The sequence below is a fragment of the Blennius ocellaris genome, assembly GCF_963422515.1.
Source record: "Blennius ocellaris genome assembly, chromosome: 7".
In the NCBI taxonomy this organism is placed as follows: Eukaryota; Metazoa; Chordata; class Actinopteri; order Blenniiformes; family Blenniidae; genus Blennius; species Blennius ocellaris.
The window spans coordinates 28,169,106-28,182,938 of NC_137656.1; the positions used below are offsets into that span (position 1 = coordinate 28,169,106).

Sequence of the window (13,833 nt, forward strand, 5' to 3'; positions counted from 1 at the left end):
GTTTTGACATATCAAAAGTAGAACACCATGGTAGGATGACATGACACACAAAACCATCTTCATTCCTGGCTGCCAATTTACAAATATTAAACTAAACTAAACTAACTACACGAATTCGGCAACAAAAACACACCACAATCATTACCAACACTAACAGGCCTAATATAACCATAAGAAAGACATTAGAAACACCCCCAACCCAACTCCCATGATGCATTGCAGCGATCAGCTCCGTGACGCTACATTATGTTTCGGCTGCCATCGAACAACATTAAGATGGTAAAACACCATTAAAGAAACAACACGTAAACAATTCAGCCTTGGGGAGGCACTGACTGCATGTCACTGCCCTCAATGATGGTATTTGTACACTCAACTTACTCTTTTGCAGTGTCAAATTAACTCTCTTCACAATACTTTTAACTCTGGGGGGCGTTTTACTCAAGTTGGTGTTGTAATAACTCTGAACGAGTCACTGCATTATGACACTGCATATTTAACACTGGGGGATTTACAATGCCGCTTCTCCTCCACACCGAGACGTGACTATATGAAGAGGATTTTTGTCAAATTGTGGATTGTTTGTTTAAATGGACACTGGATTTGTACTTAACGGTGTTTGAGCAAATAAAAGAACATCATTTTACAATCCACATCATCTACTTCAAGTCAGTATAAGTGTTCACAGCGAGCTCGTCAGTAACGTAAGTAATCTGTCAAAGTAGCTTTAAGCACTGGGCTTAGCTATTACAAGCTATATCCATGGTTTCAAATTCTTTAATATTAAAGAGAATGACAAAAGCATGTAAGTAAATTATGTTCTGCCAAAATATCAAGAGTTGGTGCAAGATAGTCCGTACAACACCAGCAACTTAATCCCCAGAGACATGGTGAGGTTTACTAGTCTGGTTGCAACAACTTCAGACCAGACACTTTTTCCAAATCAAGAAAAACCGATTGAGAAATATAGTTACAGACATTTATCTGGCATCTCCACAACCGCTGCTAAAATCTGTCTTATTTCCGCTCGACTCATTATGATTATCTGTTTACTCTACATTCCTGCTCTCTTCTATTACTGTCAGTCTGATTGCTTTTCCATAATTCACTGTCGGACACAGAACAGAACCATCTGCTGAAAGCCTTCAACTTCATTCTTTGTCACCTAGAACAAACCTTTTTTGGCAAGTATCCTCAGAATTTTCCTGACCACATGTTTTCTGCTTGTCTTTTGCAGACAGTGAAGGGAAGAAGTAACCATGTGACCACACCTCACATGAAGAAAGGCAGATTTATCAGACATCAATTCCATGGTGTTGAATAAGGGTCGCCTCCCTGAGAGGCAGCGAACAAATGAAGAAGAAAAAAAAGTCTTTCATTTCTTACTCATGATGGTCACCAGTTTTATAACATGATGACAGACGGATGGAGCAGGACCAGGACCAGGACCAGGTCCAGGAGCAGGACCAGGACCAGGACCAGGACCAGGACCACTCTGAAGGAGGAACGTCCTGTACAGATCCACATCACACACTTTTGAAGGCTTATAGGTTGTGAAGCAGCGTGTTCTCAGCTGTGGTGCTCACCTTTATAAAATGCACATTTATTCTAGTGTGTTATGATGATAATGATGATGATGATGATGATGATGATGATGGAATGTACTGATGATGACTTACTCTAATCTCAATTCTGTGGATGTTTGTTTTTTTTTTTTTTTTAAATCCTATTGGGACAAAAGCAGCATTAGGAAGTTTAAAAAGTCTACTATTCCCCTTATTATTCTCATGCTGATTATTGAAGTGGTCCTCCTCCCTCCATAGTGCTGACACCTCATTTGTATTACTAACCTGTACTTGAGCGTAACCATGTTGATTGTATCGTTTTTATGTGGAAGTAAACCTTCACATCAGCCTGCCCAGTGCCATATAGGAGCCCAGTGGTGTAAATATTCTGTACAGATTCATGGCAGAGCACTAACATGCTTTGTCCTCCATCAGCCATGGGGGGGGACGGGGCAGAGCGGGGGGCAACAACCAGGGTTCCTGTAGCAACTGGACACAACAGATCAAGCAGTTTGTGTGTTTTTGTTGTTGTTTTTTATGGCATCATGCAGTTCTGCAAGATGAAGACTGAATATATCAAAATTGGTCAATATCCTTGCACGCTATATAAACCCACCCCCCCACCCCAGATTATCTGGAAGAAATGCTGCAGAGCCCCTCCTACCTCTGACTTGCCAAATCATTCCAGAGGAGCCAAGTGCTCCGTTTGTTAACCTTCGAAATAGAATCAGATGCAGTGATTGAGACGCTCAAAATACTGAATTTCTTTGACATGAAAATTGATTTATTTGGCCTCAACCCCACGCCACCCCTCCATCCCCACCCCCTGGTGATCCTTGATATTTTCATTCGGGGGTCTCGGACCTCAGATGGGGAAGCACTGTTTCAGTCACGACAAAGTTTAAAGTGAAAGCGTATCACTGTTGGGTTGTCATTTCAGAAAAGTTTTGCGTTTACATAGCAACGGAAACACCGAACACAATGTAGTTTTCATATTGAGCCACCTGTTAGGCTTTTTTGTACTGAAACAACACACACATATGCTCCGAGCACAACATGCTAACTGGCGGCCTAATCTGGCCCACCATCAATAATAAGTGACCCAGCAGATGATTGTGAAGATCTGAGGGACCTGTTCCGTGGAGGAATAGGACCCTCCGGTGTAGCGTCCATATTAACTGGAGTCAGTCAGGTAAAAACATCCTTTATTACTAAATTGTTAGTAAAAAATAAACAACATCACCAAGTTAAGACAGCATAATGAACATAATTCAGCTCTGAGCACCAATGTTGTGTAAACAAACACCAAAATTGCAAATAATATTTATTGTTTTTACTTGAAATCCTTGCCGTGTGAACAGTGCTTTAGATCTTTATTCTACTTCAAGTTTGATTTTTCTGGACTTATACAGTTAATTGGAAAGTTGAAGGATTGTTTGTCAAACTTTTGACCTCCTCAATGAATAATCTAAAAACAAGTCATTGTCTTTGCACATAACTTTCCCTGTCTTTACTCATTGTCTCAAGAACTGACTTTCCGCTTCCTATCAACCTGCATGACAGTTGAAACACTGCTGAGCTTGTTGCTCCATGGCTGGAACTGCGACCACTGTGTGAGTATCTTGGTGTGAAAGCCAGTGTGTGTTGCCAGTGGGGATCCGGAGGGTTCCTGGTTGTTGGGGGTCTCCGTTCTGCCCTCGCTGCCATACTTTCTACAAGCTAACGGGCCCACAGCAGAGCTGCTGGTAGACATGACGGTCAGGGTTCAGCTTTGGTGTTGTACCACTGCCAGAATATCAGAGAATACACTTATTTATACACCCAGAAGACACATGTAACTCCACTGTCTGAGAGATCTGAACATTTTGTCCTGCAGTCGGGTGCTACACAATGGGAATAAATACGAGTTTTGCATCAGAAGGGTTCCTACTATCACGTCTTCACCACTACTAACTCGTAATGTACGTTCTTTAGCGAGCATGTTTACTTATTTTTTTTAAAGTTTTCCTCTTGACACAGTCTTAAAAACACTTTACACTGGTAAAGGTACATGTTGGTAGAATGTTGCGTGGCTCTAAACTCAACAAAGCTGAATGACAAACTGGTGAGCCTCCGCAAAAACTACAAATGAATTAAATGTTTCTGTGGGCAATCAGCCATAACATTCTGAATAGTTTGCTATATTTGGTGAGTTTGTATGGATGGGCGTTCGTGGATTTCACATGTTTAAGAGCTGATTCCTGTAGAACTCTGATACTCGATGAGAATCGATGTTTCAGATGGCGAGGCGAAACAGCGATTCTTTGTGATCATGTCACAAAGCCTAATGGGATTGATCTACTGGCTGAATGGGAGGATATCCTTGCTGCATATAAAGACCAAATTCAATCAGATTGAATAAAAATCTTCTTCTTTTTTAAATAGCCACGTAAATGTGGTTATTTTCTTGGCAATAATAGGGTTGTAGCTTTGAGGTGAAAAAAATGTTCTTCTGAGCATAAATTAATCAGAATATTGATGTGTGAAGTCTTTTCGCCTCATGCCTTCATGCTCTCATGAAAGATTTTGACGATGTCTGTTCTGAAAGTAGCGTCAATGTGCTTTATCTTGTCATCAATTCAAAAGACACTGTTGCATTCTTTCTTCTACAAATGTCAAAAAGTGCATAGAAACAGGCTTTTCCCCCATCTCTGGTGGTGAAGAGCAACAATCCCGATAGAAACACAACAGAAACAGTCCTCCATATTTCCTGTAGTTGATGAGCCCATTCTCGCACTGAGCTGTTCAAATAAACAGTAAACCTTCAATTAAGTAACTTTTCTTGTTGAGCTTTGATAAAAATTACCTTCATGCTTAATAGAACCATAAAATCATTTTCTTGCACAGCATTCGATTAATTTTATATCCAGATTGTGACATTTTGATTCACTACAATTACTTTCAGTTTGTTTTGTCTGTTTTTCAATAACTTGGAAAACGGATTATTACATCACATGTATGCTTATTTGTAGCACCCACCCCTCTTTTTAATCAGTTTCTTTTCAAAGTCCGTCCAGGATATTTTCATTCGTTTTTGAAAACACTGAGTGAAAGGATAGAAGTGGATGTATTGACAGTCACATAAAGCTAAAATATTGTTACACAGAATTGGTTCTATCCTGGGAAAGTGGAAAAATAAAGTTTGCCAGCTCTTATATAACAGTTCCACCTGTTATATAAGAGCCATTAAATGATTCCAGTCTCTGTGTGGCTCATGCTATGGGTACAGTTTCATTTAATCACGTAGAATAAACTTGATCGAATTGAGTACGCCTGGAACAAGCGTGGCTGGAAACGGTTTGTCTACCAGCAGCTCTGCCACACTCACTCAGCACCTGACCTGCATCGTATCAGTGATCATTCTATTACTTGAATATAGTGCTATGAACTCTGTTTACAAGACGCTGCCAGTATTTGGGAGACACAGTACTGTCCTCTACAGGCTGCCTGCTACGTCCACGTCACCCACATGCTGTACCCACTTACTAACACACCGAAGCCGTGTAATCATGGAAACCTGATGTTGCTTTTTTATACTGTATATGCCTTAATTCATATGTTTGGCAATCATGATTAAAGGATGTTTATGTATATGTTCTTTTGTCTGGGATTTTTTTTTTTCTGCTTTGGGCCAGGATTAACTGACATGCTCACACACAAGACTTTTCAAAGGCGACCTTAAGACTGGAGATGCTCCCAGCACCTCTGACCAGTTATCCCAGCAATCTACACAAAGAGCAGCATAGTTGCAAGACTCTCCACAGTGACCTGCATCTTTTAGAATGGCAATAAATACAAAAGTCTTCAGCCTAACAAATAAATAAATACACAAGCTGGAATGGGCACTCGGTAGAGCGTATACCCTCGCCAATGACACATTTGTCACGATGGAAGCTAATGGATTACAGAGTTGATTAATCCACCACGCCACTCCTTCCATCATTTGTCATGGTCAATTCAACTGCTTCATGTCATCAGTTTGATACTGATATACACGCATTTCACAATTTCCATGTGAACTGACTCTACGACGCGCTGATGGCTCCTTGAGAGGAACACAAGCTTTGTCTGAATTAGCATCGCTTGCATTCTAGCCATTAGCTCGCCTGTCCGGTAACAACACTGCGGTGACAGACAATGTCGATAAAAGTCAATGCGCTCTGAAGGAATGTAGTAGTTAAACATTGATTTTCTGTGTGACAACTGAACATATTGTATTCAGTTGTGTTTCTACACAAGTTGGGAAAACACAGCTATAAATCGCTGCTCGGGACTTTTCCAGTTGGTTGGCGACGTCTCCTCAGCGCTCCACTTTGCTAAAACATGGTCAAGGTAAGATTGGATCGACGGATAAGAGGTCAGAGGTCACTTTGTCCCACAGAACGTCAAGCTCTGCGAAGAACCAGTTTGAAGCAGTTTTGGAGACAAAGGAATAGCAACGTCACCATAGCAACGCATACATCATGAGGAACTGACCAATGTGAGGTTGAGGTGGTGTATGCAAATGTATAAATATGAACCACGTGTTGCAGCTGTGCCCTTCTTCATTGTAAACCCAGCCTGCACACTTGGGTCTGCAAGGAAGAACGGTCCTTGTATCTCTGATATATGACATTTTTGTCGCATTCTATATGCATTATGTAATCTGATATGCATTCTTGTGATCTCTTGTTTGTGTGATTATTAAATTCACTATTGAAGAAATTAACTCTGCTTCTACCTCTCCCGGATCAAACGAACACGTGGAATTCATGGGGACACAGGAACGAATTCCAACAGCTCGCAATATTAGCTTTTTCTCTGTGAGTGAAACTATTTTTTTAACTATCTGACTTGAGCCTGAATTTTAGAAGATGCATATGAAATTTTTTATTGCAAAATACCTAAATTAACAGACAAAATCTGTATTTTTCTTAAATTGAAACCATAATAGAATAAAAATAAATGTCTTTAACAGAACTCCATCTCGGTTAAATTACAACAGAATAAATTCAAATTAACTTAATGTGGGTTGAATTAATAGAAAACAATAGAAAGCAGAACATTCCTGTAATAATGCCCATTTCGTGCAATAAGAAAAATGCAAAAGGAAGTGTGTGGAAAAGTTCTAAACGTAAAACATGTGTTCCTCCTTGTGAATGACAGTAGGCTACAGTTGAAGTGAAAAAGAAAAAAAAGATTGAACTCATGAACTCAAAAGCTTAATGCTCCACCATGTAAAGACACTTATTGTTTCCATTTGTATTTCTGTTGAGGTCTTGCTGCAGTGAGTGGTTTGTCTTTCAGTGTTCCAGAGAACGGTGAGCAACACATTTCATCATTTAGACCAGGGGTTAGCAAATAGCAGCCTCCGGGCCAAAACTGAGCCGCTGCCAATAATACCTGGTCCGCCAGGTGACATTCTAAAAATACTTCATGTGTTCTTGATGGTCTGAATTCTGACTGTTAGAGGAGTCAGTGACTACATCCAAAGAGCGGGATGAGGCAGCAGGAGGGAGCAGGAGAGAGGTGGGGAGCTGCCGAAGGGAGAGACAGCTTGGAGTGAACGGAGCACTGACACCTGCTGAAAAACTGATTTTTCACTGTTTTGTTTACGGCGAGGTCACGGCCGACAGTGACCGGCCAATAAAGCCGCTGAACGAGCCACCTTGTCGTCCTTACAACGTCCGGCGGACCTTGCAATATATTTGCTGCCACAAGACAACAATTCCACACAGATTTCAGAACATTTATTCAAATGTCTGACAAACATACAACATAAGATAAAGAACCATCTGCTTGACTTCCACACTGGCTTTGGAGATTAACCGGCACATGAGCTCTGAGAAATAGGAGGAAAAAAGATAACTATCTCTTTGTGTGCCACTGCAACAGACAAAACGCACAACCTGTTTCATTTAATTAAAACAAAAAAGCAAGCTTGGCTCAAAGATCAAATTAAAATCAACAAGGTCTCCTTGACTTTGGACACACGCCACAGCTTGCAGTGGGAATAGGGGCATATGTACTGCATCCTGAAATCACAGAGCAAAATAAAGCAAAAAGGAAATTAGTACTGAGATAATATAAAGCAACAATCCTATTAAAGACTTAAAAAGCTACTCACCTACTGGGAAAAGCGTCATCTGCCTTCAGTCACAGTCTTCTGGACGTCTGGTGACAAGGATGTCACTTGAATCCAGTTTAAAGTGACAGTAAAAACAGTTGTCCAGGTTTCTGTGCGTCCAGCGGCTCCTGTCCTCTCTTGATGGAGTTCTTTGAAGAAAAGCTGGACTCATAAGTACAGTAGAAGGAAACATGGTCTTGTTTCTTGATCCACCTGTACTTCTCTGAGCCGGCCATCCAAACATCTTCCTAGGACTGCGTAATGAACGCATCGATGGCCTGGGAGCTCGTTTGAACAAAGAAGCTCCAGGCCTCATCCCACCAGGGGATGGTGTTTTTAGCCAGGAGAGAAGATCTGCCCTTCAGACAGGGAGTGGGTCATGGACAAAACCACCATGTCCCAGGGGACGGAGTCGTCCTCAAACCTGGACTTGAAGTTGGCTCGTAGCTGTGTGATGAAAGCAGCCGTCAGCCCCGACACCCTTCCTCGTCCCTGTGACTTTAGTGCAGTGAAGTACAAGAACCTTCCACTGGAACAACTCCAGCTTGTTGGGAACGACTCCATCTTTTCAAGCTGGTCCACCATGGTTTAGCCTCCCGTGTAGCTGCAGGTGAAGCTGGTTCAGGCTAAAAACATCTGTTAGAAATGCTACATTGGACATTTCATGTTGTAGAAAGGCAAGGTGGCTCTCAACTTGCTTCATCTCAGAAAGGCCTTGACCTCATCCAGTGGTGCACACAAAGCGCCTTGCCTTGACTTGCAGAGCGCACGTCGTTGGGGAGTAGCAGGTCATGGTCAGTGGCCTCCTCTGAAATCTGCCAAGTCGTCAAAAAAGCCCATGCTTGATGTGCCCCTGACAAAATGAATGACTGGCATCACTTTCTCCAGAACACCTTCCAGCTCTCACCGAGCCTGGTGCCCGGGACGCTCTGGGGCCCGGGACGCTCTGGGGCCAGGGACGCTTTGGCGCCAGGGACGCTCTGGGGCCCGGGACGCTCTGGCGCCAGGGACGCTCTGGGGCCCGGGACGCTCTGGTGCCCGGGATGCTCTGGCGCCAGGGACGCTCTGGTGCCCGGGACGCTCTGGTGCCCGGGACGCTCTGGGGCCCGGGACGCTCTGGCGCCAGGGACGCTCTGGGGCCCGGGACGCTTTGGAGCCCGGGACGCTCTGGCGCCAGGGACGCTCTGGTGCCCGGGACGCTCTGGGGCCCGGGACGCTCTGGTGCCAGGGACGCTCTGGGGCCCGGGACGCTCTGGCGCAGGGACGCTCTGGCGCCCGGGACGCTCTGGTCAATGAGACATCAGTCTGTGCATTTGGGGTCCAATGTCCTCCAGTCTGCTCAGCAGTCCTCTGAGACAGGAGCCCTGTCTGTCCCAACCTGCTGGGTTTTCTTCCTGCAGGAGCTGCTGTCACCCTGCCGCCACGATCAGGAGACAAGGCCTTACTAAAGCCCCGTTTCCACCGCACACAAGTGCCGGGACGGAGCGGAGCGGTACGGAATAGAGACCCTGACCGAAATTTTGGGTCGTGTCCCCACTGCAGAGAGGAGCGTTAAAAGTGGGCGGGGCTTATGAGCTCCGCAGAAATGTGACATTACAACAGAAAAGAAATTCGTCATATCTAGATCTTATGAATCCTCTGTTGTTGTTTACATCCTCCACTTTGCACTGTTATTTTTTGCAGCGGAAAAAAAAAACCACTGTTACTTTTTGCAGCGGTTATTTTTTGCAGCGGAGAGCTGCAGCCGCTTCCGTGTTTGTTGTGAGAGAGCGAAACCTCCGGCCACTTGCCGGCAACTTGGGGCGACTTGCCCCGCCCCCGAGCGCTCGGTTGTGGGGCAAGTGGCCGGAGCGTTCCCCCTGGTTGGCTGAGGCACAGACACGGGAGTCTGAGCTTTCTGCTCAAACACAGGAGGTTCTCCACTCCGGCGCTGATCGCGGTCCGGCAGCTCAGCGCCGGAACACGGAGGCGCCGAGCTCCGAGCTCCTTTTCATGGCTTCCGCGGTCCGTCCCCGTGATATAGCGCCACTGACCGCGGCTGAACAGAACGCTGACCGCCTCTGGGAAGCGGAGCTGCCGGAGCACGGTCAGCGCCGGAGACGAAAGCTCCAGACTCCGGTGTCACGGACGCGCATCAACGACACGGCCAGCGCTATGCTGCAAACAGAAAACTCCAACGCGATGCAAAGTCCCTCCCCCCGGTCTCCCCCTGCCTCAAGTCACTCTTTCACAACAAACAGTAAAGTTGAGCAGCAAAGAAAAGAAAATGAAAAATAAAATGAAAATAAAATAAAATAAAAACAACCAGAGCACAGCTGACCACACTGACAGAGGATTCATCCAGCCGACACATTAAAATATTGAGGGCGTGTCGTAAATCACTGACCAATCAGCAGACAGCAGCTCAACCTCAGACCCGTTCCATGGTCCTGGTACCCCAACGGAAGGGGAGCGGAAAAGCGGTCGCCTTTGGAGCGGTCTGGAGCGGTTTAGACCGCATTCCTGTGGTGACACGCGAACCGGAGCGGTTTAGACCGGTCTAGGCCGGTACTTTTTGTGCGGTGGAAACGGGGCTTTACACACTTCATCCACAAAGGTACCGTTCCATAGTTTGTATGCCTGTCTTTATAAAAAGAAATAATGCATTACATTTTCTTCAGCAGCACTCTCTACTTGTATACACTACTGGTAACTATGTATGCCAATTTTTATTCCATGAATTTCTTTACTATTACCATGTTTTCCAACTTTCGGAGTGAAAACGCCATTAGACATAAGCTCTGCCAAGAACCTTTTTTTTTTTTCCAACTCTGGTCATAGGTTATGGCTGCTGAGTATGTAAAGTTTATAAAGTTACAGTGGCAATTCTGCATCACCATGCCACCCATATCTACCACCAGAATAAATGACGAATTGGTGTTTCTGATTCTGGAATTATACAGTTGAACGAATCTGGCCTGAGGTCAATAACCGTGTCAACTACCCCTTGAAGACAGCCTTTCTACAACTCATGGATCAAGAGGAATTAGACATGGACCTTGTCAGATACTGTGTGTCAAAGCAGTTATGTCAGATTGGTCGTACCAGGGCGGTAGAGTCGTGGAACGCTCACAGAATACCAGGTGAAATAAACCAGCACAGTGAAGATTACAATAATTACATCAGCAATTCATATATTTCAAGATCAACCATACGTTCTTTATTTTCCAGGTAAAGGTATACCAAACCACTTGACTGGCAGTGGTTGTCCCAAAAAAAATCACAGAGGAGTTGCTGCCTCATTTAGTTGAACAGAAAACCTGTACAGTAAACAACTGCGATCCCAACTAACCACACTTTCTACTTTTGGTGTCGATCCATTTTCAACTGAGCAGGACAAACTTACAGTTGAGAATCAGTTTGCAGAGAGACATTCAGACATCTCAGACTTGTTCTCTATTGCAGTAAATAATGACTTTGCTCCATACAAAGAGGCCTTGCTCTATCTAATCACTACAACTCAGTGCAATGCGTGAAATTCCACTTGCTTTATGTGAACTTACAGAATGGAAACAGGGAAAGGAACAGGTAACTGATGGCAGTAGATGTTTGGTAAAGAAAAATAAGTGAAATAACAATGTCAATAAAAACTTTGATCAAATTTTTAACTTCCTTCTTTATGCTCAATGAACTCTGAAAAACAACTTTGACCCACATTTTCAGTCAAACTAAATCCAAATGCACAATGGCTTTCTGTGAGTGTGAAGTGCAAAATGTTCCTCGTCAAAAAGGGACTTCAGCACAGAAAATGTTCTCGTTCAGACCATTAACTTCAAATACATTGCTGTGCCGGAGTTCCCCTGACATTTTGCACAGTGGTCAGAGTTCTCCAGCCACTGCTCTCCACAGGCCTTTCAACCAATGACGCTGCTGCAGCACCGCTTGAACACTGGCTCGTCAATGAACCCTAAAATACAGCATGAGAAGAACTTATCAGGCTCTGTATCGTTGTGCCCATTAAAACATTTCAAGTATAATGGGTGACTTGCACAACTTTAAGGCTTTTCAAATTCTAGGTTTTCACATCATATATGGGTTTCCATTAGGAACATGCATTTCATCTCAAATTCTGGAACACAAAAAATGAAATGGACAGGTGAATCCTTGCTTGATGGTCTGTAGCTGGAAATGAGTGACTCTTTGAGTGACAGTTGTGTTGGTAAGCTCTCTGATTGCTGCAGTGACGTCTGGTAGGCTCTGTGATGCCAGTCTGAGCTCTTCTGCTCCAATGCCTGAGTATCTTCATCTTTCTGGTTGTTAACAGAAAAGACATAATACTCAGGTACTGGTACTTCTGAGGCGCTTTTTTGTAATGCTAGAGTAACCTTTTGTTTGACAGCTTAAAAAAGATGAAAAACAACTGAATAAGTAAAGGAAACATTTCAATTTATGAAAGTCGCTTGGGCCAGTCAGGGCCATTTGCTTTTTAATTAATATTAAACAAGACGTGAAAAGTAAGGTTATCCTAGTTTAAGTTGCTAACTAACCTTGAGTATGAGAATATTTATTTATCTCTGTGTGTGTGTGTGTGTGTGTGTGTGTGTGTGTGTGTGTGTGTGTGTGTGTGTGTGTGTGTGTGTGTGTGTGTGTGTGTGTGTGTGTGTGTGTGTGTGTGTGTGTGTGGTGTGCTCTCATACTTGGGTGGGGAGGAAACGTACGTCGTCGTGGCTTACCATAGTAATAAATATATTGTAACACTCAGTAGATTTCTTTCCTAAACATAAAGGCCACTGTCTCCACAGAAGGAATAGCCCCCCAGAAGTTTAATGGCAAGTTTAAAAAATATATATATTTAAGTTACTTTACAGGCCGCTTACTTCCTCTGATCCCCTGAAATTAATGACGACCAATCTATTGGTAGGTAATATGAATTATGAGTTAAAATCTGGTCTGTTGTGTTAAAACATGTGACCGTCTGTCCTGCAGGCCTCAACACAGCAACCTGTGCTTCATTAGCCTCATTAGTGACTTTTCAAACTTCTTATTGAAAGTACGTCTGTTCTAAAGTCATTTATTCAGGTGGCCACCTGCATCGTCAGCTCAGTGACAATTCACTTCATTCATATTTATTTATTGGAGTTATGTTATTTAAATAACATAGTAATGGATTACAAGTAAACTAATCAATACTTTTAGTAGAGAGTCAATGTAATGATCTATTTTCACTCCTGACAATTTTTCATTTGTCCGTGGTAACTTACTCCTGCAGAATTTCAGTTTCAATAAGTATTGGGTTATGTTAAAGAAATATCGATTGGAGGTGCGTTCATATGTTCTTGCACATCGTCTCTTCAATCAAGGTTCTTGTTCCAGTACAGACACACTTCTGAAAACTTTCCAGGGTGAAGGAGGAGTGAAGGCGCATAAAATCAAGAGCATCGTCACAATCTAATGTAAGGTCAGTAAAAATGTAAAGAACATCATTTTTATGCATTTGGGAGGTTATATTGAGATTTACAGGAAACCTATGTATTTCAGCATTTCCATAAATGTTCATGTTCTTAAAAGTCCATTCTTTTTACAGTTTGAGATTTTCTTACAGTTTGAGAGAGCATTGAGAAGAACACAAACTGTCGGGGGGAGCTGGCTATAAATAATTGTGAGGAGTGTTATTTCCAGTGTTGGACAGTGTATTCAGTTTACTCCATGCATAACCCACAAACAACCCCTTGTATACGAGAAACGACAACAAGAGGTGCATCTGTGTCATTTTTAGAGTTTTGATAATCTTCATGGTTAAAACAAGGCAAACCTACGGTGGCCCTGAAGTGCAAACCACAACAACAAATCACTAAACACAACAACCAATTGAAAAACACAACTGCAAATTCAAAAACACAACAGCAAATTCAAAAACACAACTACAAATTCAAAGACACAACACAAATTGAAAAAACACAACAGCAAATGAAAAAACACAACAGCAAATGAAAAAACACAACAGCAAATTGAAAAACACAACAACAAATTGAAAAACACAACACAAATTGAAAAACACAACTACAAATTCAAAGACACAACACAAATTGAAAAAACACAACAGCAAATGAAAAAACACAACAGCAAATGAAAAAACACAACAGC

At 42.9% G+C, this 13,833-nt stretch overlaps 1 protein-coding gene across 1 annotated transcript in view; it reads left to right on the top strand.

Annotated features, from left to right (window-relative positions):
* The window catches only part of znf608 (zinc finger protein 608), a gene marked incomplete at both ends in the record, with an annotated part of 140,983 nt that extends 131,825 nt beyond the window's left edge, over positions 1-9,158 (top strand). The window contains one exon of the mRNA XM_080499229.1: positions 8,599-9,158. Within this exon, the coding sequence (XP_080355355.1) occupies positions 8,599-9,158 (560 nt within the window). The remainder of the gene's footprint in view (positions 1-8,598) is intronic.
* Between the last annotated feature and the right edge of the window lie 4,675 nt (positions 9,159-13,833).